The sequence below is a fragment of the Felis catus genome, chromosome A1, assembly GCF_018350175.1.
Source record: "Felis catus isolate Fca126 chromosome A1, F.catus_Fca126_mat1.0, whole genome shotgun sequence".
NCBI classification, from domain to species: Eukaryota; Metazoa; Chordata; class Mammalia; order Carnivora; family Felidae; genus Felis; species Felis catus.
The window spans coordinates 187,770,466-187,795,225 of record NC_058368.1 but is presented as its reverse complement, the minus strand read 5'-3'; the positions used below and the strand labels follow the sequence as shown (position 1 = coordinate 187,795,225).

Here is a 24,760-nt window from a genome sequence, read left to right as displayed (position 1 = left end):
TAGGCAAGCAGCTGTCACAAAAAGGGCTGCATGAGTCCACTTTTAAGGTGTCTTTTAGCTCCAGCCTTCTGAAACTCTGTGATTCTATGACTGTATGATTCAGCTTTCCTTGCTGTAGACTTTGCTGTCTATAGAGGACATCTGTGGTTTTCCCTTGCCTGGAATCCACTCCACTCCTATTAGTAGCATCCTCGTCATCTTTCCAGAAACCACCCCTCCTCCACTCTTAGTCCATACAGTTTGGGTGAGGCTGACCTGGCCTTTCTACCCGCCTGGCTCCAGGGTAGGCATGCGTGCCAGGCCTGGTGTGTCTCATCAGCCAATTTCTTCTGCTTGCTGGGCCAATGAGACTTGATCCAAGGAATTTTGCTTGAACTCTTGGGAAAAAAGGAACTGCCAACAGTTGGTTTGGTGCACATCTGGAACTGCTGGAGACCATCTGGTCATGACATGGGAGGAGCTTTCTTGAGAATGAAGCCATCACAGAAGACAGCATGGAATGAGAGGGAGAGAATTAGAGCTGGGGAGAGTGGAATGGATTAATTAATTAACTGATGTATATAAGAGAGAGATCAAGACCTGAGATGACAAAATGGGTTGAGCCCCTGGATTCAGCTTCAAGACAAAATGGGGTGAGCCCCTGGATTCAGCTTCAACTGATGCAGTATCCCATCCCTGGACTTTCTTTTCTTTTCTTTTCTTTTCTTTTCTTTTCTTTTCTTTTCTTTTCTTTTCTTTTCTTTCTCTTTCTTTCTGCAAGCTCTACACCCAACATGGACCTTGAACTCACAACCCTGAGATCAAGGAGCACATACTCTACTGACTGAGCCAGCCAGGCACCTCATAATCCCTGAATTTTTCAATGATATGCTACTGTAGCACCAAAATTATTTGGGGTAGAAGGCATTTGAATTCCTGATATGTCTTATCTCCCTAAATGCATAGCTTCTCAAAAGAACTCATTGTTATAAATCGCCTCTGGGAAGCAACCAGCAAAGACTAACTCAAGACTAGAATCACCACACCTAAACAGAGATTATCACAAAACTATCATCTCATCTGTTCTCCTAAGGGCCAACTTATCTTCCCTCATGGTCATTTGTTTTCCTATAAACCCTTCTCCCTCCTATCGCTATGAAAACCCAAATTCTAACCACCTCCTGGAGTCATTTTTTCTGTGGTCAGATCTTTTTTCAGTTTAATTTGCAGGCCCCAACAATGAGCCTAAGAGGGTATAGGAAAAGTTTTTTATAAGCAAAAAATCTCCCTCTGACAACAGCTTCCATGACTGCAACATTCCACACAAGTCTATGAGCTACTCTATAATTTACCTAAGAACTAAATTTTCTCATCTATTTTTTAGGACAGAGAGAAGCCAGAAGTGACCTGGGACTCTGAAGACCTGCGCTGGTTGCCTGAAATCAGAGTGATTCGCCCATGAAGACTCAGATGTCCTGGCTACATCCCTGCCCTGCCTGTACTCCCAACGTATACCCTAAGCAGTCATGGTCAGTGCCCAGACCTGCAAAGCAAATGGCACAGGTCCCAGTGTTGCCCTTTGTTGATTCATTTGTGGGGTGCCTGGGTGGCTCAGGTGGTTAAGTGTCTGACTTCGGCTCAGGTCATGATCTCATGGCCCATGAGTTTGAGCTCCTGCATTGGGCTCTGTGCTGACAACTCAGAGCCTGGAGCCTGCTTCAGATTCTGTGTCTTTCTCTCTCTCTGCCCCTACCCTGCTTGTGCTCTGTCTCTCAAAAATAAATAAACATTTAAAAAAATCAATTATTGATTCATTTGTTAATTCACCACTCACTTATGGAGCACCAGCTGTGTTCAGAAATGAAGTTCTTTCATCAGAGATCTTAGGATTTGATGAAGAAAACAGACCAGTAAAAAGAATTTAATCAGAATGTGATTAGTGCTATGCCAAAAATAAGCACAGTGAAGAGGCCTCTACACCAGGAAGAGAGCAGCAGGCATGTCAAAGAAGCTTCCTGAAGGCGGTGACCCCTGAACTGAATTCCATATGTTGAGGAGTCAGCTGGATAGAGGGTAAGGAAGGAAGTGCTTTCCAGGCAGGCAAAAGGAACAGCATGAAATACAAACTCAAGGAGACAGAAGAGGCTGTGGTCTATCAGAGGAACTGTCTGGCATAGAGTTGGAGTGGGGACAGGTACAGGGGGTTCCCATTAGGGACATGCTAGGCTGCTGTTTGACATGCTGGCTTTGCTGAGGACAGCTTCCTGCATGTACAGACGCAAGATAGCAAGCATTGTAGCTCAGCCCCAAACCTGAGCACAGAGCAAAAAGCCTGACTCACGCCCATGGAAAAGAAAACAAGCTAAGAGATCCCCAGCCAGGGTCCTCGGTCAAGGGGGTGCAACAGTGTCCTTGAGTACAAGTATCTCTGAGCTCCTTGCCCGCAGAGAAGGCTTGGACCTTTCTGTTGATAATAACAGTACACCACTGAAGGCAGGACCCAGAGCAAAGTCTGCCATCTTCTCTCCACCCCCTCTCCTTCTAGATTCTTCCCTTCCAACCTATGTCCTTGAGCCCTGGAGGGCCTGTGGGAAAGGAACTATCCTGGGTAAAAGTAGGTCTTTTGGAGGCAGGCGATCCTGGGTCCTAATCCTGGCTGAGCCATTAAGTGTGACCTTCTTACTCAACCTCTCTGTGCCTAACTGTTCCTCTGAAAAATAAAGCTAATAATAGTACAGATTAAAGAAAGCAATGTATAACAGGTGACACAAACACGAATTCATTCATTTACTCTTTTTTTATATTTCCCGTTCCTTGGGATCCAGATTGTTCTAGGTGCTCTGCTGATACTTACCATCACAGAGCTTTGGTCTCATCTTGGCCATAGGGGTGGGGCAATGACCATGACAGCCAATCATGATATCCCCTTCTTGGCCAGGAGTGATTGGTCCCTAGGGTGGACTCAAGACTCCCACAGGCCAACCAGAGTTTGCCTTGGGGAAAGATCTCTTCTCCCTGACGTTCCTGGGCTAGAGAATAAGGATTTAGAGAAAGCCCGTCTGTCTGTGGATGAGATTACTTCTTATAAGGGAATAGAGCCAAGATGATGATGCTAATGATGATGAGGACAGTGACGATGATGTAGTACACATCAGTATGCACTCCAAATCCACTCCAGGACTTCCCAGTTCCAGGAGCCAAGTCATTAGCATTTTCCTTAAGCCAACTGAATTGGGTTTCCTTTATATACAGATACAAAAATCTTAAGTCATTTGTCATGAAAAGGCCAGAGCTCAGTATTGGCCATGGAAGAAGAGCTCAGTGATTGGTCACACGAAGAGGGTGAAAATGACCCTGTGCTTCCTTTGCCACCACCTACCTCTTTCCCTCCCCGAACACAGACTCACACCTTTCCTTCTGGCCTGGGGAAAAGGCTGCTGACTGTTGGCCTTCTGTTTGCAACAATGGGCTGGGGATGAGGGACATGGTGACAGAAAAGCCAAACCACACAGTATCGGGCAGTCAGGATGGGAGCTGCAGAAGCCTCGCGCAAGGTCCCCAGCCTGGCCCCCGAAGGTGGTCTGGATTGGCTTCAGGATAGAGTGGGCATAAACTGGAGTCTGACTGGCCTAGTCTGAGTCACGTTGCTACATTTATGTGGCCTCAGTCATTTTACCTTTCTGGTTTCTGTTTCCGTAATATCAGGACAATAATAGCCCCTTTCAGAGAAGTTGTGAGGGCTAGATGAGACAAAAAAAAAACAAAAACAAAACAAAACATTATTAATGTTGTTACTATATCCAAGCAGTGTTCTAAGCACTTTATAAACTATTAGTTGAATTAACCTTGACAATAAACTGAGGAGGTAGGTACTATTATTGTTCTCACTTTACAGATGAAGGAACTAAGGCACGGAGAGGTCAGTTTCACAACTAGTATTTCATAGAGCTGGGATTTGAATCCAGACCTGCTGACTGACCACATGCTCACCCACCCAACAGTAGTGGTCCAAGGCAGGAAATCAAAACTCACAGCAGAGAGCTCAAGAGGAGTTAATACAGGCAGGGGAGCCTGGGTAGCTGAGTCGCTTAAGCATCGGACATTTGATCTTGGCCCAGGTCATGATCTCCCATGAGATGGAGCCCCGAGTCAGACTCCGATGACTGACGGCTGGCTCAGAGCCTGCTTGGGATCTTCTCTCTCTGCCCCTCCCCCGCATGTGCACATGAGCTCTCCTCTCTCTCTTTCTCTCTCTCTCTCAAAATAAGTAAAAAATATATATATGGGCAACTATTTAATGAGGCTAGCAGGGATGGAAACCAAGGACAGGTGGGGCAACCTAGGTACTAACACCTGTAGGAGATCACTATTTGCCCAGGGCTGAGTAGATGTCACTTCAGCCCAAGAGACATGCTGCCCGGAGCTAGGACGCTGAAGGAAGGGCCATCCTCTGGAGTCACTACCAGAGACTGCGGAAGTGCTCGTGTTGGGGATACATCCTGACATCCGCCCACCCCCCGCCCCCCCCAGCTCTCTAATCTGCCAGGACCTCCCATTGGCCGAACCTCGCAGAAAAACGAGTGGGTAGGGCATCCTGGGAAATGTAGTTCAATCCTAGATGCTGAGCCCAGCGGGGGGAAGGGCAGAGAATGGATCTGAGGCCAAACAGTAAATGACATGCATACATGCTGTACAGCCTCCTCATCAAAATACAGGGCACATGGGGCGCGTGGGTGGCTCAAATAGTTGAGCATCCGACTTTGGCTCAGGTCATAATCTCAGGGTTCGTGGTGAGAGCCCCGCGTCAGGCTCTGTGCTGGTAGGTGGGAGCCTAGAGCCTGCTTCAGATTCTATGTCTCCCTCTCTCTCTGCTCTACCTGCTTGGGCTCTGTCTCTCTCTCCCCAAAATAAATAAACATTAAAAAAAAAAAAAAGAATTAAAAAAAAAGAATCAAGAGGCTTCAAAGACAGAGAACAGCAACAATAACAAAAATGCAGGGCACATAAGGATAATTGTGCCATAAATGGGAATGGAAGATACACACTATGGGGGCAAGAATTTAGGTCCCTGACTCCTGGTTCAATGCCGTGGCAAGCCCAGGAGTGGAACCCAGCAACTGTGAGCATCCTGTGACACTGAAAAGCAAGAGGAAGAGCAAGTGGGACTCCTGGTAATACCTCCTCCTCTTGGCCTTTGCACATCTAGAAGCTTCTACAGACAGCTCTGCACAGCTGGGTGCAGGACCTGCCCCAGGAAGCAAGCTCTCATTCTCTTTAAAGGGGGAGCAACCCGAATCACCTCAGCAACCACTTTGGGGTCTGAGAGAAACAGACGCAATTGCTGCTGGAAATCAAGAGGCAAATAAGTGGGTGAGGTGCCTCCCAGCTCCCCACGTCCTCCTTTTACAAAGGCCATCATCCCTGTCCCTGCAGGGCCTTCTCGTTCCCCTCCTCACTGCGGGCCCCTGCAGGACCTCACTGGGCAGCTGGCAGGCAGCTACCACCTGCTGCCCTTGAAGCCGGCAGGATCCCACAGGTGACACAGCATGAGCAAGGGCAAAAGATGCAGGTCAGAGTGCAAGAGATGTGGAGGCTGAGCCTGTCCTGCTGGGATGTAGTAGAGATGGTCACAGGAACTCTGCCCTTTGACCTGGAATTCTGCCTCTAGGAATTTATCACACAGGTAACTTTACCCAAGGGCACAGAGACTTCTGGACAAGGTTACTTACTGTAGTGTGGGTTGTGATTAGCAGAAGACTGGGAGGGAAAAGCAAGTGGCCAATTTGATTAAACAAATTAGGGTGCATTGGAACAATGGAATGCTCTGTGCTCTTACAGGGAATGAGACCCTGCTGAAACAGGCTGATCTCCAAGATAAATTGTTAAGTGAAAAAAGCAAGGAACGGAACAACGGAACAGTATGTCTCGTATACTCACGCTTTGCGTGGGGGAGAGTGTTTTTATGTATATTTATGCAAGCATCTATTGCTACCCAAACCCATTTGGTTTCTGAATTCAGATAGTGAGGGTTCCGATAGCAGGGGATGCTGCATTATTGGAATCTTTGACTCCTGCATTTCGTTTCAGATAGCAAATAGCAAGCGTTTGAGAGCAAATAGCTAATCTGAGAGGCTATCTGAGTCCGTTTGGTTCCTGAGTTGGAGAAGTGCTTGGATAACCTGAGTAAATAGTATGGATATCTCTATATGTATAAAATTCTCATGTCCATGTACATGTGGACTCTCTCTGGGAAGATACACAGGCAGTGGATTAGTGGTTGCTACTAGGGAGGGGAATTCAGCCCCAAGGGAATGGGGTGGAAGGGAGACTTATTTTTCAGTTTACATATGTGTTGTGATGGTTTTAAAACGTAGCCCCAACATTCTTTGAGAGGTGGGGTCTCTGTCCCCTCCCACTCAATCTCAGTGGGTTTACACCTGCCTAGATCAATAAAGAACTGTAGAGGTGATGCTATGTGACTTCTAAGCCTAGGTCATAAAAGGTCATGTGGCTACATCTGGTTCTCTTTGTTTGCTTCCTCTGAGACAATCTCTGCCTCCAGCTCTACTCATGTTGGGAGAAGCCCAAGCCACGTGGAGAGGTGCCATGTAGACACTGTGGTCCACAGTCCCATCTGAGCTCCAGCTGATAGCTAATATCATATGCCAGGTGTGTGAGAAAGCCATCTGAGATGTTCAGCTCCCGTAGAGCGTTCAAATGACTGCACCTCCAGCCCCTGTGTGACCACAATGCCACCATACCAGAGATCCCAGGTAAAAACCACCCATCTGAACCAGGTCACACACAGAACTGCAAAAGACAGGAATACAATGCTGTTTTAAGCTGCTAAGGGTGGGAGAAGTCTGTGTGGTGGGCGTTGATATTAACAGAAACATATATATTAGCATACATACCACTATTCAAAATTAAGACTATTTTCCTTGTAAACATACAAAGGGCAGTGCTACATGTTTACTCCTCACAAGGTACCGCCATTGTCTCCATTGCCAGATGAGAAAACTGGAGCTCTGAGAAATTCTTGGGCTAGTTGTCCAAGAACACAGCTCAAAAGAGGCAGCCCTGGGATATGAAACTGGGAGACCTGCCAGCCCCGGGGTGTTCGCTCCTGGGACCCTGCTCCCATTCCTGGCTCACTGTGCTGTGTGCCTCACTTTCCTCAGGGAGGGGGTGTGGAATAGGTGAGGGTTCGAAAGGCCCAGCCCACTCCAAGCCCCAAGCCGGTGCAGTGACACAAAGGGGTGAGGGTGAGCAGACATGGTGGTGGGGTCTGTTGGGAGCCGCCTCTACTTGGCTCTGGGAAAGCCAGCCCAAAGTTGCCAGATCTTTTAATTTTTTAAAGGCAACTAGAAATCAGATTTTTATGTGCAATCTATTCCTATTTCATTGTTGGCAACTCTTTTTTCTCTTTCTTTCTTTCTTTCTTTCTTTCTTTCTTTCTTTCTTTCTTTCTTTCTTTCTTTCTTTCTTTCTATTTTTTTTAACTGTGCAGACTGAAAAGCAAAACAAAAACAAAAGCCTGCCGATTTGTCTTTCTGGACTAGGAGGTCTCCAGGGAATTTTCAACTCAGACATCTTGACTTTGAGCAGAACCTCTCTGGGGAGAGACTGCAAATCCCAATCCCAAGCGGCTCCTATCTGAGAAAGGAGAGGGTGGAGCCAAGGTGTAGATGCCTCAACCTCTCCCGCCACTCCCCTCCCCTCCCCTCCCTTTAGTGGAGAGGGAGCAGGGGGTGCTGGGGAGCAGGGGGTGCTGGGAAGCTGAGCCACGGGGAGCCCGGGGCAGCTGGCCGTGCAGGAGGGCAGCCAAGCCGCCCTGAATCCGCCTCCTGAACCGCCCGCCTTCCCAGAGCTGTCAGTCAACTCCCTGGGCGCTCAGGGAGACTCAATTTCAGTTGCAATGGGAAACCGCCCTGGCCCCTCACCAACCGTTTCTCCACCTCTTCTGTTCACCCACGGCTTTTCTAATGGGAACCCTGCCCCTGCCTACTACCCCAGTCGACCATCCTTAGCAGAGCCCGGATTGGGCCAGACTTGGCGGTCTCTCTGGGCACCGCCCCCCCCCCCTCCCCCAGCTACCTGCAGTGTCTTCCATTCCCTCCAGAGCCTGAGGCCCATTCTGTCTTCAGCTGACTTGTCTTCCTCAGATACAGCCTGGCAGAGCAGGGCGGCATGATTGATGAGCTAAGAAGCTCTGGCTGGCAGGCGGGTGGGCAGCCAGGCAGAGCCACGGCTCTCAAAAGATAGCAGAGCTGCCCGGTAAGGGGGGGCGGGGAGCCCACAGCTACCAACGCTACCATTGCCCAAGCTGTCACGGCAGTCACTCTGGGCAGAGCAGATAACCACAAGGGCCATTGGATACCGTGCGTCGCACACAAGGATCCTCAGTCACTGAGAGTGCTCCCTTCTTTCCCCACTTCAAAACAGAGACCCAAGAAATTGAAGATGGTGAGCTTCTGAAAGCTGGTATTGTCTGTCATTCAGTCATGCCACTCTGTCCGGTGTTTATCATTTGCCCAATCATTCATTTGTTCATTCAAACATGAAGGTTTGCTGTGGGGATCAGCGTAGCATTGCAGTTGCTAGTGTGGTCTGGGGGGGGGGGGGGGGGGGGGGGGGGGCGGGGCACCAGGCTGTTTGAATCCAGGCTCCATGACTTCCTGGCTGTATGACCTTGGGCAGGTCACGTCACCTCCCCAAGCTGCCATTCCTCTCTCAGGTTCTGCTACAGTGAGATTCAGTCAGGTCTTACATGCAAAGTGCTTGGAACAGAGCCTGGCATATAAAAAAGGTAAATCTTTTCATTCATTCAACACCAAGTAACTGAAGGCTTGTGGGGCTATAGCTAGGATTGAGGCAGACGAGTGCTCTCATGCTATTTACCTTTGAGAGAAAGAAGACTGACAATAAACAAATAACTGAGCACAAGGAGGGAACAGCACATGTAAGGATCCTGAGGCAGCAACGAACCTTGGAATTCAGGAGAGAGAGACTGAGCAGTGTGGCTAGCAAAACAAAGAAGAGTGCCACCTAGGTGGGTCTGTCGGTTAAGCATCAAACTTCAGCTCAGGTCTTGATCTCACAGCTCATGGGTTCAAGCCCTGTATGGACTCTCGGCTGTCAGCACAGAGTCCGCTTTGGATCTTCTTCCGCCTCCTTCTCTGCCCCTACCCCACTCTCTCTCTCTCAAAAATAAATAAACATTAAAAAAAAAAAAAAAAAAAAAGGAAAGGGGACAGCGTAGGACAGGAGCTTGGGGCCCAGCAAGGACTTGTAGGCTGGGATAAAGATTTTATTTCAAGCACAGTGGGAAGTGACTGTGCTTTTGTTTTTGTTTTGCTTTTCAATCTGCACAGTTAAAAAAAAAAATTACTTGCCAATATTTAAAGCAGGGGAGTGGGCTGATGGGGCAAATGGAAGAGAGGGCCGCAGAGTTCTCATGGAGGCTGGCGCCAGGGCAGAGGTCATGGCAGATCTGGGATGGGGTGAGAAATAGAGGGGACAGGTCTTTTCCTGGATAGCCAGAGGAGAGAAATGGAAATCAAAGTGTCCACAATGATTCCTGGGCATTTTGTTTAAGCTGCTGGATGAACAGTGGTGCCATGAACTGACATGAAGCTGACTGGAGAGACAGTGTCTGGCAGGTCTATGGATGATTAGTATTTTGCTTTATTCAGTGAGTCAAGAATAAAGGGTAGGGGTGCCTGGCTGGCTTAGTTGGTAAAGTGTTCAAGTCTTGATCTCAGGGTTGTAAGTTCAAGCCCCATGTTGGGTGTAGAGATTACTTTAAAAAAATAAAATCTTTACAAAAAAAAAGAGAGGTTCCTGGGGGGGCAGTTCAGTGTCTTACTCTTGGTTTTGGCTCAGGCCATGATGTCAAAGTTTGTGGGTTCGAGGCCGCATCGCGCTCCATGCTGACACTAACAGAGTAGAGCCTGCTTGGGTTTCTCTCTCTCTCTCTCTCTCTCCCTCTCTCTGTCCCTCTCCTGCTCGAGTGTGTGCTTGCTCTCTCTCTTAAAAATAAATAAACTAAACATTAAAAAAAAACAAAACGAATAAAGGGCACAACACTTACAGGAAGTCAGGAAGTGGTCTCTGTCTTAAGAACTTGTGGTCTATTGGGGGGATCAGGGAAATGAGCAGGCAGTGATGATCCATTGTGATGCCTGCTGTGATGGGGAAATAAAGGGTGAGCACGTATCCAAACATGAGGGAGGAGTCCTAGGCTGATCTGCTCCAGCCAGGCCCTGTCTCCAGCCTCCCTGCTTGCCTTCCTCCCTCCAATGCTCCAGTACACAGGCCTTTCCATTCTCGTAACAAGCCATTTGCTTTCCTGCCTCTGAGCTATGCACATGCACCTGCAAGAGTGCTGCCCCACACCCTTCTAGCTCAGCCCTGTTTCTGTCCCTCTCATGTTCATTGCAACTTAAATTATTGTATTGTTGTGTGTGTGTGTGTGTGTGTGTGTGTGTGTGTGTGTGTGTGTGAAATTGTTTAATTGGCTGTTTCCTCCCCAAAGAATCCATAAGTTCCCAGGGGACAGAGACAGAGTGTGTCTTGTTCACTCCTGGATCCCAAACCCTGGGCACAGCCTAGCATATGGTAAGTGCTCTGTAAGTAGAGAAGGAAGGAAGGAGGGAAGAGAGAGAGGAAGGAAAAGAGGGAGGAAGGAAGGAGGGAAGGGAGAGAGGAAGGAAGCGAGGGAGGAAGGAAAAGAAGAAGGAAGGAAGGAAGCAGGGGAGGGAGGGGGGAAAGAAAAGAGGAAGGCAGGCAGGCAAGGCTTGAAAAAGAAATTGAGTTAAATGGGCAAAGAACAGGGGAGGTAAGACTATTCCAAGCATAGGGAATGGCTTGTGCAAAGGCTAGGAGGTGAGAAAACGGTGTCATCAGAAAACGTAAAGGAATGGAAGAACTGCAGCCATCTGTATTTGCTCTGTGCCCTCAGTCTGGCAGACAGGAGGTTCTCAGTAAGCATGGAGGGCTCTCTGCTCTCTTCCATGCTGTGAATAGACAAGCTGTAGCAGAACAGCACAGGGCCTGGGAACTCGTAGGGTAGGACAGCGCCTCATTTGCACACTGCCACCCCCTGTCCACAGTGCCTGGCATAGACTGGCACACGGTAGGTGCCCAATAGTTGTGGAGGTTGAATGATGCTGGAAGGACATTCACCCCTCAGCCGAGAAAGTGACAGGATTGGATAATTCCAGAATGTTAGCACCAGCAAGGCATTTACAGCTTAACTTGTACATGCCACAAATGAGGAAACTGAGGCTCACAGAGGGGAATGGATTCACGCAAGCTCACATAGCGAGTCAGTGGCAGTGCTGTGATGGGAGCCCAGGTGTCCTGATTGCTGATTCAGAGCCTCCTGCATCCTGTCCCCTCTTCTATCAACCTGCCTCCTTCCCTCTCCAGCCTCTGCCTTTCAATATGTCAGAAACCAGCAGATTGGAGCCAACAGGAAATCCCTGAGTGCCTTTTACCAGGGTGAAGGCATTATGTTACAGGGAGGGCAGATGGGGCGACCCATTAGTGAGCTAACACTGAGTTCCTGTGGGTTCCATTAGTGCCTCAGATTAACCCATTAGCACCCAGTGGAAGCCAGAAACACAGGGACCCCAGAAGGTTGAGTCACAGAGTAAGCCAGCTTTGATGAGGCTGAGGAGCAGAGTTGGAGGGACGGAAAAAGGGCCTGTCCTCTTTCCTTGGAAAAGGTTTTCCTTAGAGAGGGTGCCAGATAGTGTTAGGGGTGACAAAGAGCAGGCAGGATTCAGAATTGAGGTACTTCAGAGCTCGAGGGAGCCAGTTGAGCTGACCCTTTGTTCAGTGAAAACTGAATAGCAGAGAGAAGGAATTTGTCTCTAAGTCACTTATGGAGAACCCAGGGTTCCTGCCCATCACACTACATTACAGGACTCAAATGTGCTACTTTTTTTTTTTTTTTTTTTTTTTTGGTCAGGGGGAAATCGGAAGTTTATTCTCCCCCTCCCCCCAGTCTCACTGATTGCCAGTTTATTCTTAAAGTCAAGATGTTGCGATTCCCTTAAATCCTCCATTCAGTATGAAAAACAAGATTTAGGGGCACCTGAGTGGCTCAGTTGGTTAAGCGTCTGACTTTGGCTCTGGTCATGATCTCCAAATGTGCTACATTTTTAGCTATGGCTAAAAATACAGCCACCCATTATGGGGACATCATGCTAACTGCTTTATATACATCATCGCATTTTATTCTCCTGGCAACCCTGCGGAGATCCTGGGGGCACTATTACCCCAATTTATATGGCAAAACTGAGGCTCAAGTTGGTTAAGTAACCTGCCCAAAGTCACACAGCTAAATCATGGAGGAATCAATGTTTGGACCCAGGCAGTCTGATCATCAAATCCTCATCTTTGTCATTTACCATATCCCGCTGAGCAGCAGAAGTAGGCAGAACCACTAGTTAATAAATATTGTCTGCAAAGCTCTTCCCACCAGTCATGCATTTTAATTTAACCACTTGGAGATGATTCTATCATCCCATCTTCCAGGTGGAAGATGCCAGGCCCAGTGAAGCCAAGCACCCCACCTAAAGTCACCCCTACAAATACTGTCAGAAGCAGGACGTGAACCCATTTATCTCACTCCAAAGTGGGCCACTCCACTACATGAGTGTGACAGCCCCGCACTAGGACAACTGTGAAAACTCATTCAACGAATGTGCTATTGAGTGCCTGCTCTGTCTGCCAGGCCCTTGTTTCCAAGACCAATGGGATCCTAGCACTTCTGCAGCTTACGTTCTACCTGGGGAACAGGACAGACAGACAAGCAATTCCAGTAGGGTAGGGATGAGCATTGGATGTCACAGCGTCATCTAGTCTTAGGGGATAGAGAAGACCAAGCTGAGTCTTATGGGCCAATTAAGCATTTGTCCAGACAAAGAGAGGAACCCAGGCCAGCAGAGGCCCAGAGGTATAAGAGAGCTCCAATCTGAGCCACAGCTGGGGCCAGAGCTTTAGGGAGAGTAGAAGGAGCAAGGTAGAAGTGGAGATTCAACAAGTGACTGGAGTGTGGACTTTATGCTCAAGATAAGACATCGGAGGGACAGAGGGACACTTTGGAACTGCTGCAGGATATGATGCATTTAGAAAGCTCAGGATCCAGAGGAAGGGTACGGGGTGGGGACAGATGCCTAGAAGCTGGGTTGGTGGAGTTGCCAAAGATAAGGAGGGCTTTGGTGCTGGATTAGATCTGTGAGGCCAGTTTCCTGCTGGGATGACAGGCAGATGGAAGCGTGGGAGTAGGGGTGATGAACCATGGAAGAGAAGTATGGAGAAGTCAAATTCTAAGGACCTGTTGAGTATGAGATGTCTGAAGGGTATCCAGTCAGCTCTGTCTAGAGTCTGGTTAGAATTTCTGGCCTGAATTTCAGGCCTTCCTGGTCTTAAGGTTTAGCAGACTCTAGACCTTCCTGCCATGTTCCTCAATGTCCTCATCTGTAAAATGGGTAATAACACTATGTCATAGAGCTATAAAGATTAAATGGATATCAAGTATATATAACTAATGTATACAGCACTTTACATTGCCCCAGGCACATGGGGATGCCTAATAAAGGTTGGTCAAATAAATGTATGAATGGATGGTTCTTTGGGCTGTGGCTGCTAGAAGTTATTTAGGAACAGAGTTGATTTAAAAACACAAAGGACTTTTCCTCCCTCTTCACTATTTAGCACTGGGTTGGGAGGGTCAGGGAGAAGTATAGTAATGCAAATGTTCATGTGATCGAGTTAGTCTTTATCGAGAACCTATCTCCCTGTGGTCAGATACCACTGGGAAAGGAGACTATAACTTCACGTCAGGTCAGGGAGCCGGACACCAAGCATTTTAGGTGATAAGTGTCATCAGGGAAATGTAAGAGAAGCTGAGGCTTTTGCACTGGGAGAGGACCTTGACGTTTCAGTGGCACAGAGCCGGGGGAAAGGAACCACTGAGCAAAGGCCCTAAGGCTGCAGGGGATTTGGTTTCACTTACTCTGAAAATACTTTCAAAGTGCCTCCTGTGTGCCAGGCACTCTGGAAGGTGCAGAGTACTCATCAGAGGGCAATACAGACACAATTTCCTGCCCTTGTCAACAACAGTGTCACCTCTGGCCCCTAAGAAGACCTTATGATTACGAGGAAAAGTGCCTCCTTTTGGCCCTACTAAGGTGACATTGAACCAAATGTGGGAGGTGAGGGACTGAGCTTCCCAGGCAGAAGAGACCACTAGTCAATGGCCCTGTGGGGGAATGAGCATAGAGAAGGAAGAAGGGGAAGGAAGGCACATGTGGCTGAGTGGACTAACAGGAGAGGAGTCCAAGAGGGGCTATGGTCTGAATGTTCTGGCCCCTCAAAATTCATATGTTGAATCCTAATCCCCAAGTGCTGAGTGCTGATATTAGGAGGTGGGGGCTTTGGAACGTGCTTAGGTCATAGGGCAGAGCTTTCATGAATGGCACTAGTGCCCTGAGAAAGGGGACCCCAGAGAGATTCCTGGCCCCCTGCTGCCATGTGAGGATGCAGAGAGAGGTCTATGACCCCTACCTGACTGTTCTGGCTCCCTGGTCTTTAGACTTCCAGCCTCAAGAACTGTGAGAAATAAATTTCTGTTGTTGATAAGCTGCCCAGTTTGTAGTATTTTGTTACAGCAGCCCTAAACAGACCATGATAAGAGGTCTTGAGCCCCAGGTCATTAGGCCTTGCGGGCCACTGAAGGGACTTTCACTTGGAGACAAATAGGAGACACAGCAGGGTTTGAGCATAGGCGTGGCTTGACCTGACAGGTCACTCTGGCTGCTGTGTGAATAGACTGAAGGGGCTGGAGGAAGAAACAGAAATCAGCGATGAGGCTGTTGTGATAATCTAGGGGTCAAGTGTTCAGACCTATTGGAGACAAGGACTCATTTGGAGTTGACAAGGACTCCTGAGAGGCTGCTTGTGGCCATAGAAGGGAGGAGAGGGATCAAAGATGACACCATGTTTGGGCTTAATTGTGTTTGGATGCCATTGATGGCAGTGGGGAAGACATAGGACTGGGGACATGGGGAGAGAGTCCTATCAGCATGAAAATAGCAGAGGACCACTTCAGTGAATAAATGGTAGCTTTTTTTTGTTTTCTTTTGAGTTTATTTATTTTGAGAGGGGGAGGGGCAGAGAGAGAGGGAGAGAGGCTCCAAGCAGGCTCCATGTTGTGAGTGCAGAGCCAGAGCCAGACGCAGGGCGCGAACTCACAAACCGTCACATCATGACCTGAGCCAAAACCAAGAATCAGACACTTAACCCACTGAGCTACTCAGGCACCCCTAAATGTTGGCTTTGAGATGACTATTAGACATCCATGTGGAGGGGTCAAGTTAGTGGTCGGACCCCAGAGAAGTCAGAACTGAAGACATCAATGATGGTGTGATGGCCTGTGAGTGCTACTTAAAGTCACAGCATAGCACAGGATCACCTAGAAGTGCCTTGATTTAAGAAGGAGTTCAAGGACCACGTGTGAGGAGAGGGAGTGGGATGTGCCATTTTGATGCCTAGTAGAGGAACCTGTTTCAGAGAATGAGAAGGGTCAGCCAGTGAAGTACAAGGAAAACCAAGACATTTCTGTGGGAGAACAAAAGCTTTTCAAGAAAGCATTCCACTCAAGGGGAAGTAATACAAAACTAATACTAGGGCGAGTCTGGGAAGGATATAGTGCTGGAAGGAAGGGAGGTGACTAAGAGAAACAATAGGTTGGAGGTCCAGATGAAGTTACGAGATGCTGGAGGGAAGAGAAGGGAAAAGGAGGGACAGGAGGTGCTGGTCAAAGAGAATGAGGACCTCTTAGGGGCGCCTGGGTGGCTCAGTTGATTAAGCATCCCACTTTGGCTCAAGTCAAGATCTCGCAGTTTATAGGTTCAAGCCCTGTGTCGGGTTCTGTGCTGACAGCTCAGAGCCTGGAGCCCACTTCAGATTCTGTGTCTCCCTCTCTCTCTGCCCCTCCCCTGCTCAGGTTCTGTCTCTCTTTCAAAAATAAATAAACATTTAAAAAAAAATAGTAATGCTGGTGATAGGGGTTAAAGATACCACCATGGGAGGAAGTGGCTGAGATGGGTTGAAGGTGACAGGAGGAAGGGAGATGTCTGACCAGTGAGAGTCGCTTTAATGAAGTTTGCAGGAGAAAGTAAGGTAGGGACCAAGAGCAGACTGTCCCAAGATGGGCCACTTTGGCAGACTGGTGATTATAAATATTTATTTTTTTTTCATGTTTTATATTTATTTTGAGAGAGAGAGAGAGAGAGAGCAGGAGCAGGGGAAGGGTAGAGAGAGAGGGAGAGAGAGAATCCTAAGCAGGGTCCGTGCTGTCCCCGCAAAGCCTAACTTGAGGCTAGATCCCAACTGTGAGATCATGACCTGAGGCGAAATCAAGAGTCAGAGCCACCCAGGTGTCCCTGGCATAGTGGTGATTTTAAATAAAAGTTACCAAAGAGACAGCCTGTGCAAGTGAGACACCCAGACCCTTCTCTGTCCCCCTTAAAGCAGGAAATAAAGCTACCACGTGAAAGGCACCCTCCCTATACCAGGAGATAAAGAGACAGCCTTATCCAGAGATGGGAAATTTAGGGCCCAGAAAGCTGTATGAACAAGCCTGTTACTTCTCACTAATTTCCCACCCCAGCCCAAATTCTGTTTAGCATTCCTTACTAAAGCTCCCAAAGTTAAATTGTCTTTGTCTGGTGGATTCCTCAGTCTTATTCCCTTTGTCTAAAAAGTATGCCTTAGTCATTTCTTTGGGTCTCAATTTCACTATTGGGCCTCTGAGCACACGTTATAAAACTGTGGTGTTTTGTCTCCTGCTAATCTATCCCATGTAAATTTAGCTCTTAGTTCAGCAGTTAAAGCTTGAAGGATAGAGGAGAATGTTTTTTTCCCTTCAGTAACAAGCGGGGTTGTGGGTCGTCTAGACTGGTAGTAGTAAGTCCACGGGACTTAATGAGTAGAGAAGGCAAAGGGAGGAGAAATGGGAGGCAAAGGGAGGAGAAATGGGTTGCAAAGCTCCACGAGGAGCAAGCAAGAGAGTGCCCTTACCCCCCACCTCCACGCCCCGATCTACTGCAGTGTGTGGGAAAGTTAACAGCTTCCCACGAAGGGGTTGTAAGGTTGGGGTCCTGGGTGGGGTGGGCAGGTTTCAGGGCAGGAAGGTGAAAGCAACGTGCGGAGAAGCTGAGTATCCGTCAGTTTGCTGAAGACTGCAGCTCCGGAGGGCACGAGGGAAGGGTGGTCGCGGAAGGGGGGAAATCTGGGTCAAATCAGTCGTGCAGAGCCTTGTGGCAGCCAGGGCCAGGTGAGGGACGATGGACGCCACGGGAAGCTCGGGCTTGTGGAGGCGTAGGATCTAACAGTTTCACCGACGAACTCTGCGCGCACCTATCCTGAGCCCCGCCCTTAATAAATGTTTGCTATTCGGTTTCTTATTTCTGCAGGCTGCAACTGAAAGGAGCCTGCTGAACTCCCCGGGGCCGGCCCTCCCGGCTCCCCCCAGGGGAACCGGCTGGGGCGGGGCTCGGATTCCAGGGCCCCACCCGGGGCTGTCCCCCCCCCTCCCCCCGGCCGCTCCCCCGCCGCGCGCGTCCCTGCTGCTCTCGGAGCCCGGGGAACGGGGCGTGTCTTCGTGCTTTGCAAAATAGAAAGACAAAAGACTGCCGGGCCGAACCCCTGACCCAGGTAGCCCCCGGCGGAGCGCGCTCCCTCCTTACAGCCAGCGGGGCTCCGGGAGGGCAAGCCCCGGGGCAGCGCCGAGGCGGGAGTAAAGGTGGGCGAGCCGAGGCCCCTCCCCTTTCCCGCCCGAGAGAGGCCTCCTAGGCCGCCCGCTTTCCCGGCCCTGGGACCTGCAGCCCCTCGGGGCCCAACTGAACGGAAGAGGCCCCAGGGGCCCCAGGCGCCTCACACCCGGGAGCTGGCTCGCATCTGGCCGCCGGGGAGAAGCTCCACCCCACCCCCACGCCCACCCCCGACCTGGATGCCTGCCGGGTCCTAGGTGGCCTCGGGCAGGTTGCCTTCCGTCTCTGGGCCTCAGTTTTTCTCATCTAAAAAGAGGCGGCTGGGCTCCATTTCTCCAAGGTCCCTCCAGGTTAGAGCGGTCTGTGTAATGACGCGCCTTCTTCGGATTTGAAAATACCTTCCCTCAAGGCCTTCAAGTGGACCCTGGGTTGTTTTGGATGGCATTTATCCATCCTACCTCCTTGGGGAGAGAACTGTTGCAGTGAAGGGGTACCCTCCAGTAGGGGTCTGCACACTTTCTCCCCCGCTGCAACCCCGTCCCCCGCTTTCTATAAAGAGGCAGAGAGTGAAAATTTTAGTCTCTCTAGGCCCTACTGTCTCTGTTGTACTCAATTCTGCCCTTGTAGCGAAAGCAGCCTTTAAACAAATGAGCCAGGCTGTTCCCATTAGACCTTGTTAATGGCAGCTGAAATTTGAATTTCTTATAATTGTTACAAGAAATTTTATTCTTTTTTATATATTTTTTAAAAGCGTAAAAGCCGGGGCGCCTGGGTGGCTCAGTAGGCTAAGACTCCAACTTTAGCTCAGGTCATGATCTCACTGTTCCTGAGTTGCCCCGCATTGGGCTCTGTGCTGACAGGTCAGAGCCTGGAGTCTGCTTCAGTTTCTCTCTCTCTCTCTCTCTCTCTCTCTCTCTCTCTCTCTCTCTCTCTCTCTCTCTCTCTCCCTCTCTCTCTCTCTTCTCCCTCTCTCTCAAAACTGAGTAAACATTAAAAAAACAAAAAACACCTTAGAAACCATTCCTAGCTTGCAGACTGCGCTAAAACAGGCAACTTGGCCACTGGCATCAATTTGTAACTCCCCCTGTTTACAGCTCAGGCTTTGTCTTGTGAGCTTTGGGGCTGGTTCTTTGGCGTTGCTGGAGCTGTTTTCTCATCTGCCAAATACTGACAAATTGCAGCATGACTGTGGGGATGAAGTCAGACCACAGATGAAGCTACTGCATGAATGATGTTATTCTTCATGTGGTAGCTGACATGTGTCCCCAACAGAACATAGGGACTTGGAGGACAGGTCCCACACTCCCCCCATTTCCTGAGTGCTTACTATGTGATAATACTGTGCTAGGGCTCACCTTGCAATATCTCATTTAATCACCTCAGGCCTAGGAGATAAAAATATATTCCCATTTCACAGATAAGGAAACTGAGACTCAGAGCTGAGATTTTTTTTTAAAGTTTATTTTAATAATCTCTACACCCAATGCGAGGCTCAAACTCAAGACCCTGAGATCAAGAGTCGCATGCTCAGAGCTGAGGTTTGAACTGGGTATTAGGTTGGCCTCTGGGGCCTCTATACATCTTCCTGGCTTTCCTGTGAGCAAACTTAGAGGTATTTTGTCTGGCTATGTGACCTTAGACAGGACACTTTATCTTTCTGGATATCTGTAATCTCTTTGGTCAAGGGACAAGAATTAACACCCTCTGTGGGCAACTGTCATTCATTGTCATTTTTCAGAAGAGAAAACCAAGGCTTGAAAAAGTTAAATGAGGACTGAAATTTGGGCCTATCTGACCCCCGAAATGAGCTCTTTCTGACGACAACAGCTAGAGTAACTGGTTGCATAGGCCCCAAATCCAGGAGTCTTCTAGGACTCTTCCCTTCCCTCAACCCACGTCCAACATATTGGCAACTTATTTTCATTTATCCTTGAAAATATACCCCAAATCTCTGGGGCTGCTGTCATCTTTTTTTTTTAAGTTTATTTATTTTGAGAGAAACAGAGTGCAAGTTGGGGAGGAGCAGAGAGAGAGGGGGGCAAGGATCCGAAGTGGGCTCTGTGCTTACAGCAGTGAGCCCGATGCCGGGCTTGAACTCACAAACCATGAGATCATGACCTGAGTCAAAGTCAGACACCTAACCGACTGAGCCACCCAGGCACCCCGGGGGCTGTTGTGATCTTTTAAAAGGGCAGATCAAGCCTCACCACATCTCTGCTTAGAACCTTGGAAGACTTCCTAGTTGACTTGAAATAGAATCCAAATCCTTACATCAGCCACAGGGTGCTCTACCATCTAGTCACTGCCTGTCTCTGCCCTGACCCCCCTCATGCCTTCATTCCCTTTGCTCCAGCCTCAGTGCCTTTCCTTTTGTTCCCCTGACTCTCCAGGGTGTCAAGTCCTCGGCCCTCCCCTGAGCTCTTGCAGGTTTTCAAATGGGAGATGGCCCAGTGATACCTCCCCAGCCAAGCTTCTCTGGCCACCCACCCACCCACCCTCTTAACACAAGACCTGTGTTGTCCTCTTTCTGGCAGTCGTGCTATCTGATATTCTGCACACCTTGTCCCTCCCCCAGTGGAATGTAAACTCCATTCCAGCAGGAAACTTGTTTGCTTGTTCTCTCCTCAGTCCCCAATGCTTAGCCCACGTCTGACATGGAGTAGGTGCTCAACAAATATCTGATGAGCTAATGACTCATTGTCCCTGGATCTCTATTCTCTCAGTGGGAGATCATGAACTTGCAACAGAACCTTTCAAGAGAAATTGATCCTGATCATGTGCCTGGCCCTGTGTTAGTCAGGCACACGGTCAGGAGGCAACCACAAAAACATACCCATTCTGGAGTTGGTGATTCACTGGCCCCCTGGGCAGAGATATGTGCACACACAGGAAGACCAGACACTGTACGTATGCCCAGGATCTGCTTGAAAGCTGTCTGGGCTCAAAGGTAGCTAGAGATAAGACCACACAGCTCCCAAATCCTATAAGAAATCCACATCCTCTCTCTGTCCCAGAGCTGGATCTCTCCCTCAGACTCCCTCTGCCTGGAACAGCTTTCTCCCTGTGCCCCCAGCCTTCCTTGGCTTTGATTCATTCTTTGGACCCCAGTTTCCACATCACTTCCGCTGGGAGGGCTTCCCTTGCTTATCAGACCCCACCTTGATGGTAGTGCATCAGTCAGCCCCAGTCCCACTTGGCACTGTCCGCCTGTTTCCCTGTCTATACCTCACACACACTCTATAGGGCTATTTGTTCCAGGGAAGGAGGGACCTTGGCCAGCACATGGTGTAGTACAAAGCACAAAGTAGGCGCTCAAAAGTATCTCTTTCCTGAACAAATACTCACATAAGGAATTTCTTGGGAAGGCACAATTTCATCTTTCCGAGGCCAAGACAAGGGGATGAGACCCAGAGCCCCTCCATCTAGCCATGGCTGACTCTGCTAACTCTTTGCGGTTAGCCTGGCCCACCTTCCCCTCTAGGGGCTCTAGCATCCAGCCCCAAACTGATGCTTTCTCTTCTCCTCCTTTTTCTTCTCCTTCTCCTTTTTTTAAAAGTAAACTTTACTCCCACATGGGGCTCAAACTCATGACCCTGAGATCAAGAGTGTCATGCTTTACTGACTGAGCCAGCCAGGTGCCCCATAAATATGGTTTGCTTGTTTTGATTTACTGTTAAAAAAATTGTTTTTTTTTTTTTAATGTTTTCATTTTATTTTTGAGAGAGAGAGAGAGAGAGAGAGAGCAGGGGAGGGACAGAATGAAAGGGAGGCACAGTATCTGAAGCAGGCTCCAGGGCTCTGAGCTGTTACAGAGCCCAACGTGGGGCTGGAACTCACGAACCACAAGATCATGACCTGAGCTAAAGTCGGACACTTAACCTACTGAGCCACCCAGGCACCTCACTCACTGATTTACCATTTTTTTACAACAAAATTTTAAGTAAACTTTATGCCCAACATGGGGCTCGAACTCATGACCCCAAGAACAAGAGTAGCATGCCTATGACTGAGCCAGCCACCCACCCCTTGATGCTTTCTCTTGTTAATTGTTTCTTGAAATAGGTCCGCTGTAGTACACATCGCAAAGCATGACGGGTCTCCCTCCCTCTCCTCCTGGAGGTCGGCTTCTGTTAGCACTTTCCTGTACCACTCTTCTCTTTGTGGTATGGTGTCCTAGAGAGGCTGCAGCTTGCATCTCCTGGCCTCTCTAGCCACAGAGAAGGGAGAACATCAGTTTTGGCCTTAGTGGCCTCACTCTGTAGCTGGGTCCAGGCAGAGCAATGGAGGGGGTGAAGGCAGAGGGCCAGGATGATTCATCCCAGGCTGGAAGATTCCCAGGCTCCAGGGCAGCTGGGAAACCCCCTGCAGAGAGAACAGACAGTGCCTGCTGTCCTGCATTACAAGGTCTCTTCTGGTCCTCCTGGCCAGATCCCCAGAGATGCCACTTGGCAGCGTGACAAAGGGTGGGAAGACGCTGAGGCCCTCAGGAGGGAGGATCTTACTCCAGTGTGGGACCTGGTGAAGGGGCATCCTTAATCTGGCTCATTCTGCCAGTTCTAGCTCCAAACCTTCCCCACCAAAGGGTTGTGAGTAAGTGGAAAAAAAAAAAATCTCAATGGCAGCCTCTCTCTGCCCAAACATAGGATTCTACATCAATATTAGGTTAAGACAAATGTCAGAAGCACCCAAAAATCAAACCTGACAGGGTTCTGGGAAAGAGGCAGAGCTGGTTCCCCGATCCAGGGCCTGCTGGAGGCTCTTCTTGGGGACTGCCATGTAGGGGCCTCCAGTCTGTGTGTGTGTGTGTGTGTGTGTGTGTGTGTGTACATGTGTGTTTTCAATATAGGGTTGACAGCTCCATTTTGGATTCACCACTGAGTTGCAAGGAGAGGGGCAAGATATTTCCTAGTAAAGTTCAATTTCCTATTTCCTATGTCTTAGAACAGGGAAGGCAGATACTCAGCATTCACAGCTACCTCACACCTCCTTCCCGAAGCTCCTGACCTCATTACTTATTCATGGCACCTTGTCTAACAAGCAATGCATGTTCACACTCGAAATGAAACCTATTTGCCACCCCTGCCCTAAACGTAGCTTTGCCTTAACCCTACCAGCCTCACAAGGTAGCTCACAGGAACGGTGTCCCCCATTTTGCAGAGCACAACCCGTGCAGCCCTCTGCGGTGGCCCAGAGTAGAGAGATGGCCTTAGAGGTTCAAGGGTATGGGCCTTGAAGGGTGGAAGTGCAGGGGTGAGGGTGTGGGGGCTTTGATAATCTCCCAGGCTGCCTCAACCTAGGCAGTCTTACTTTACCTCTTACACTTTAGACTTCCCAGTAAGACTTCACTTGAAACAGAGTGTCCCATTGCTAACCACAGTGACTCTCCCTGTGAAATGTGTTCTTGAGGGAGGGGGCAGTGAAACCTCAGGCTTTAGCATCTGAATACCAGGCCTCTCACTGACTGAGTGACCTTGGGCAAATACTACTACCTACCTCACTGTGTGGCTGAGAGGACTAAGGGAGAAAAGGAAGCCACAGCACGGCCACATGGCCACCACCTGATCCATGGCAGCGTGATGACAGCAGGACCAGGGAAGAGGACAGTCTCTTCCATTTTTGATGGCAGTGAGCCTAGGGCAGTTTCTTTCACCCTCAGCACTGTTGACATCTGGGGCCAGACCATTCTTTATGGTGGGGGCTGTCACGTGCCTTGTAGGAGGTTCAGCGGCCTCTACCCGCTAGATGCCTGTCTCCCTCCCTCCCCACTTGTGACAACGAAAAATGCTTCCAGGGACTGCCAAATGCCCCAAGACAAAATCGCCTCTAGCTGGGAACCACAGCTTCTCTTGCTGCAAGAGCCAGGAGGGTACTGTGGAAGCAGCAGGGACCGGAGGAAGGAATGTGGAAGGCAGCACAGCCTGCCTCCCCCTCCTTGGAAAACTCCACAGTCAGCGCCTCTTGCTGTGTCCCTGGAGACTCCTTGTTTCTGCTGGAGGCTTCCTTCTGATAAGGCTGCAGTAAACTGCGTGTATGTGTGTGAGTGTGTGTGTGTGTGTGTGTGTGTGTGTGTGTGTGTGTGTGTGGGAGAGAGAGAGAGAGGGAGGGACAGAGAGAGAGGAGGGGGGGGCAAAGGGAGGGACCCAGGGAGGAGAATGAGAGACTGCAGAGGAGGGAGAGAGAGCTATAGAATGCTGAAAGCACCTCGGGTCCCCAGGTCCCTAGTGTCTGAACACACCCACACAAGATCCAGGCCTGGGGGTCTCTGGCAGTGGAGTCTAAGGTCCTTCACCCCTCCTGGAAGTGAGCTGAGGGAGATGACTCAGTAGGGCCCATACCCAGGCTAGAAGATGTGGAGTGGGAGGGAAGGCACCCAGCCTAGTCTCGGCTCTCCCAGCCTCTCCCAGACAATCCACCAGCAGGTCCTTCCCACCATCTACTATCCATTGTGCCCCCTAAGATTCATCAGAACATGACTCTTCCCTGCCCCATTTCAGCAACCATCTCTATATCTGGAGACCTGGAGTCACTTCCTAGCTGGCCTCCTTGCTTTCACCCTCATTCTCTCTATCCTTTATTCTCCACAAGACAAAAGGCACGACCTATTAAAAATGCAAATCGGATCACACCGTCCTCAGGGTCAAAGCCCTCCAATGACAGCCTCAGCCCTCAGGATCAAATCAAGTCTCTGGCACAGCCTTGGAGCCTGTGTGGTCCCTGCCCTCTCTCTGACCTCAGCCCTTCTTGCTCTTTCTTTCACCCCACCCTGTCTTTCCTTCTATTCCTGCAATATACTGAGATCACCCCCCACCCCAGCTTTGGTACAAGCTGAACTTTTGCCAGAAGTTTCTCTGCTTGCTATTCACAGTCCTGTGTCCTAAGCATTAAAGTCTCTACACCAAAAATTCTTACCAGGCCTTCCCTGTCCACTAGTCTGAAAAGGACCTCCTTAGACACTGGCACATCACGCCCTTGTGTGGTGTTCCCAGCACTTT

The 24,760-nt window shown here is 49.3% G+C and overlaps 1 protein-coding gene across 2 annotated transcripts in view; it reads left to right on the top strand.

Annotated features, from left to right (window-relative positions):
- Positions 1-8,421: 8,421 nt before the first annotated feature.
- Positions 8,422-24,760, top strand: part of FABP6 (fatty acid binding protein 6) — a 38,576-nt gene continuing 22,237 nt past the window's right edge. The window contains exon 1 of one of the 2 annotated variants that reach the window (XM_019839490.3): positions 8,422-8,445. In XM_019839490.3, the coding sequence (XP_019695049.1) occupies positions 8,443-8,445 (3 nt within the window). In that variant the 5' untranslated portion in view covers positions 8,422-8,442. Of the gene's footprint in view, positions 8,446-17,626; positions 17,713-24,760 lie in introns of those variants that run through there. The other variant, XM_003981318.5, reaches the window with a different exon arrangement.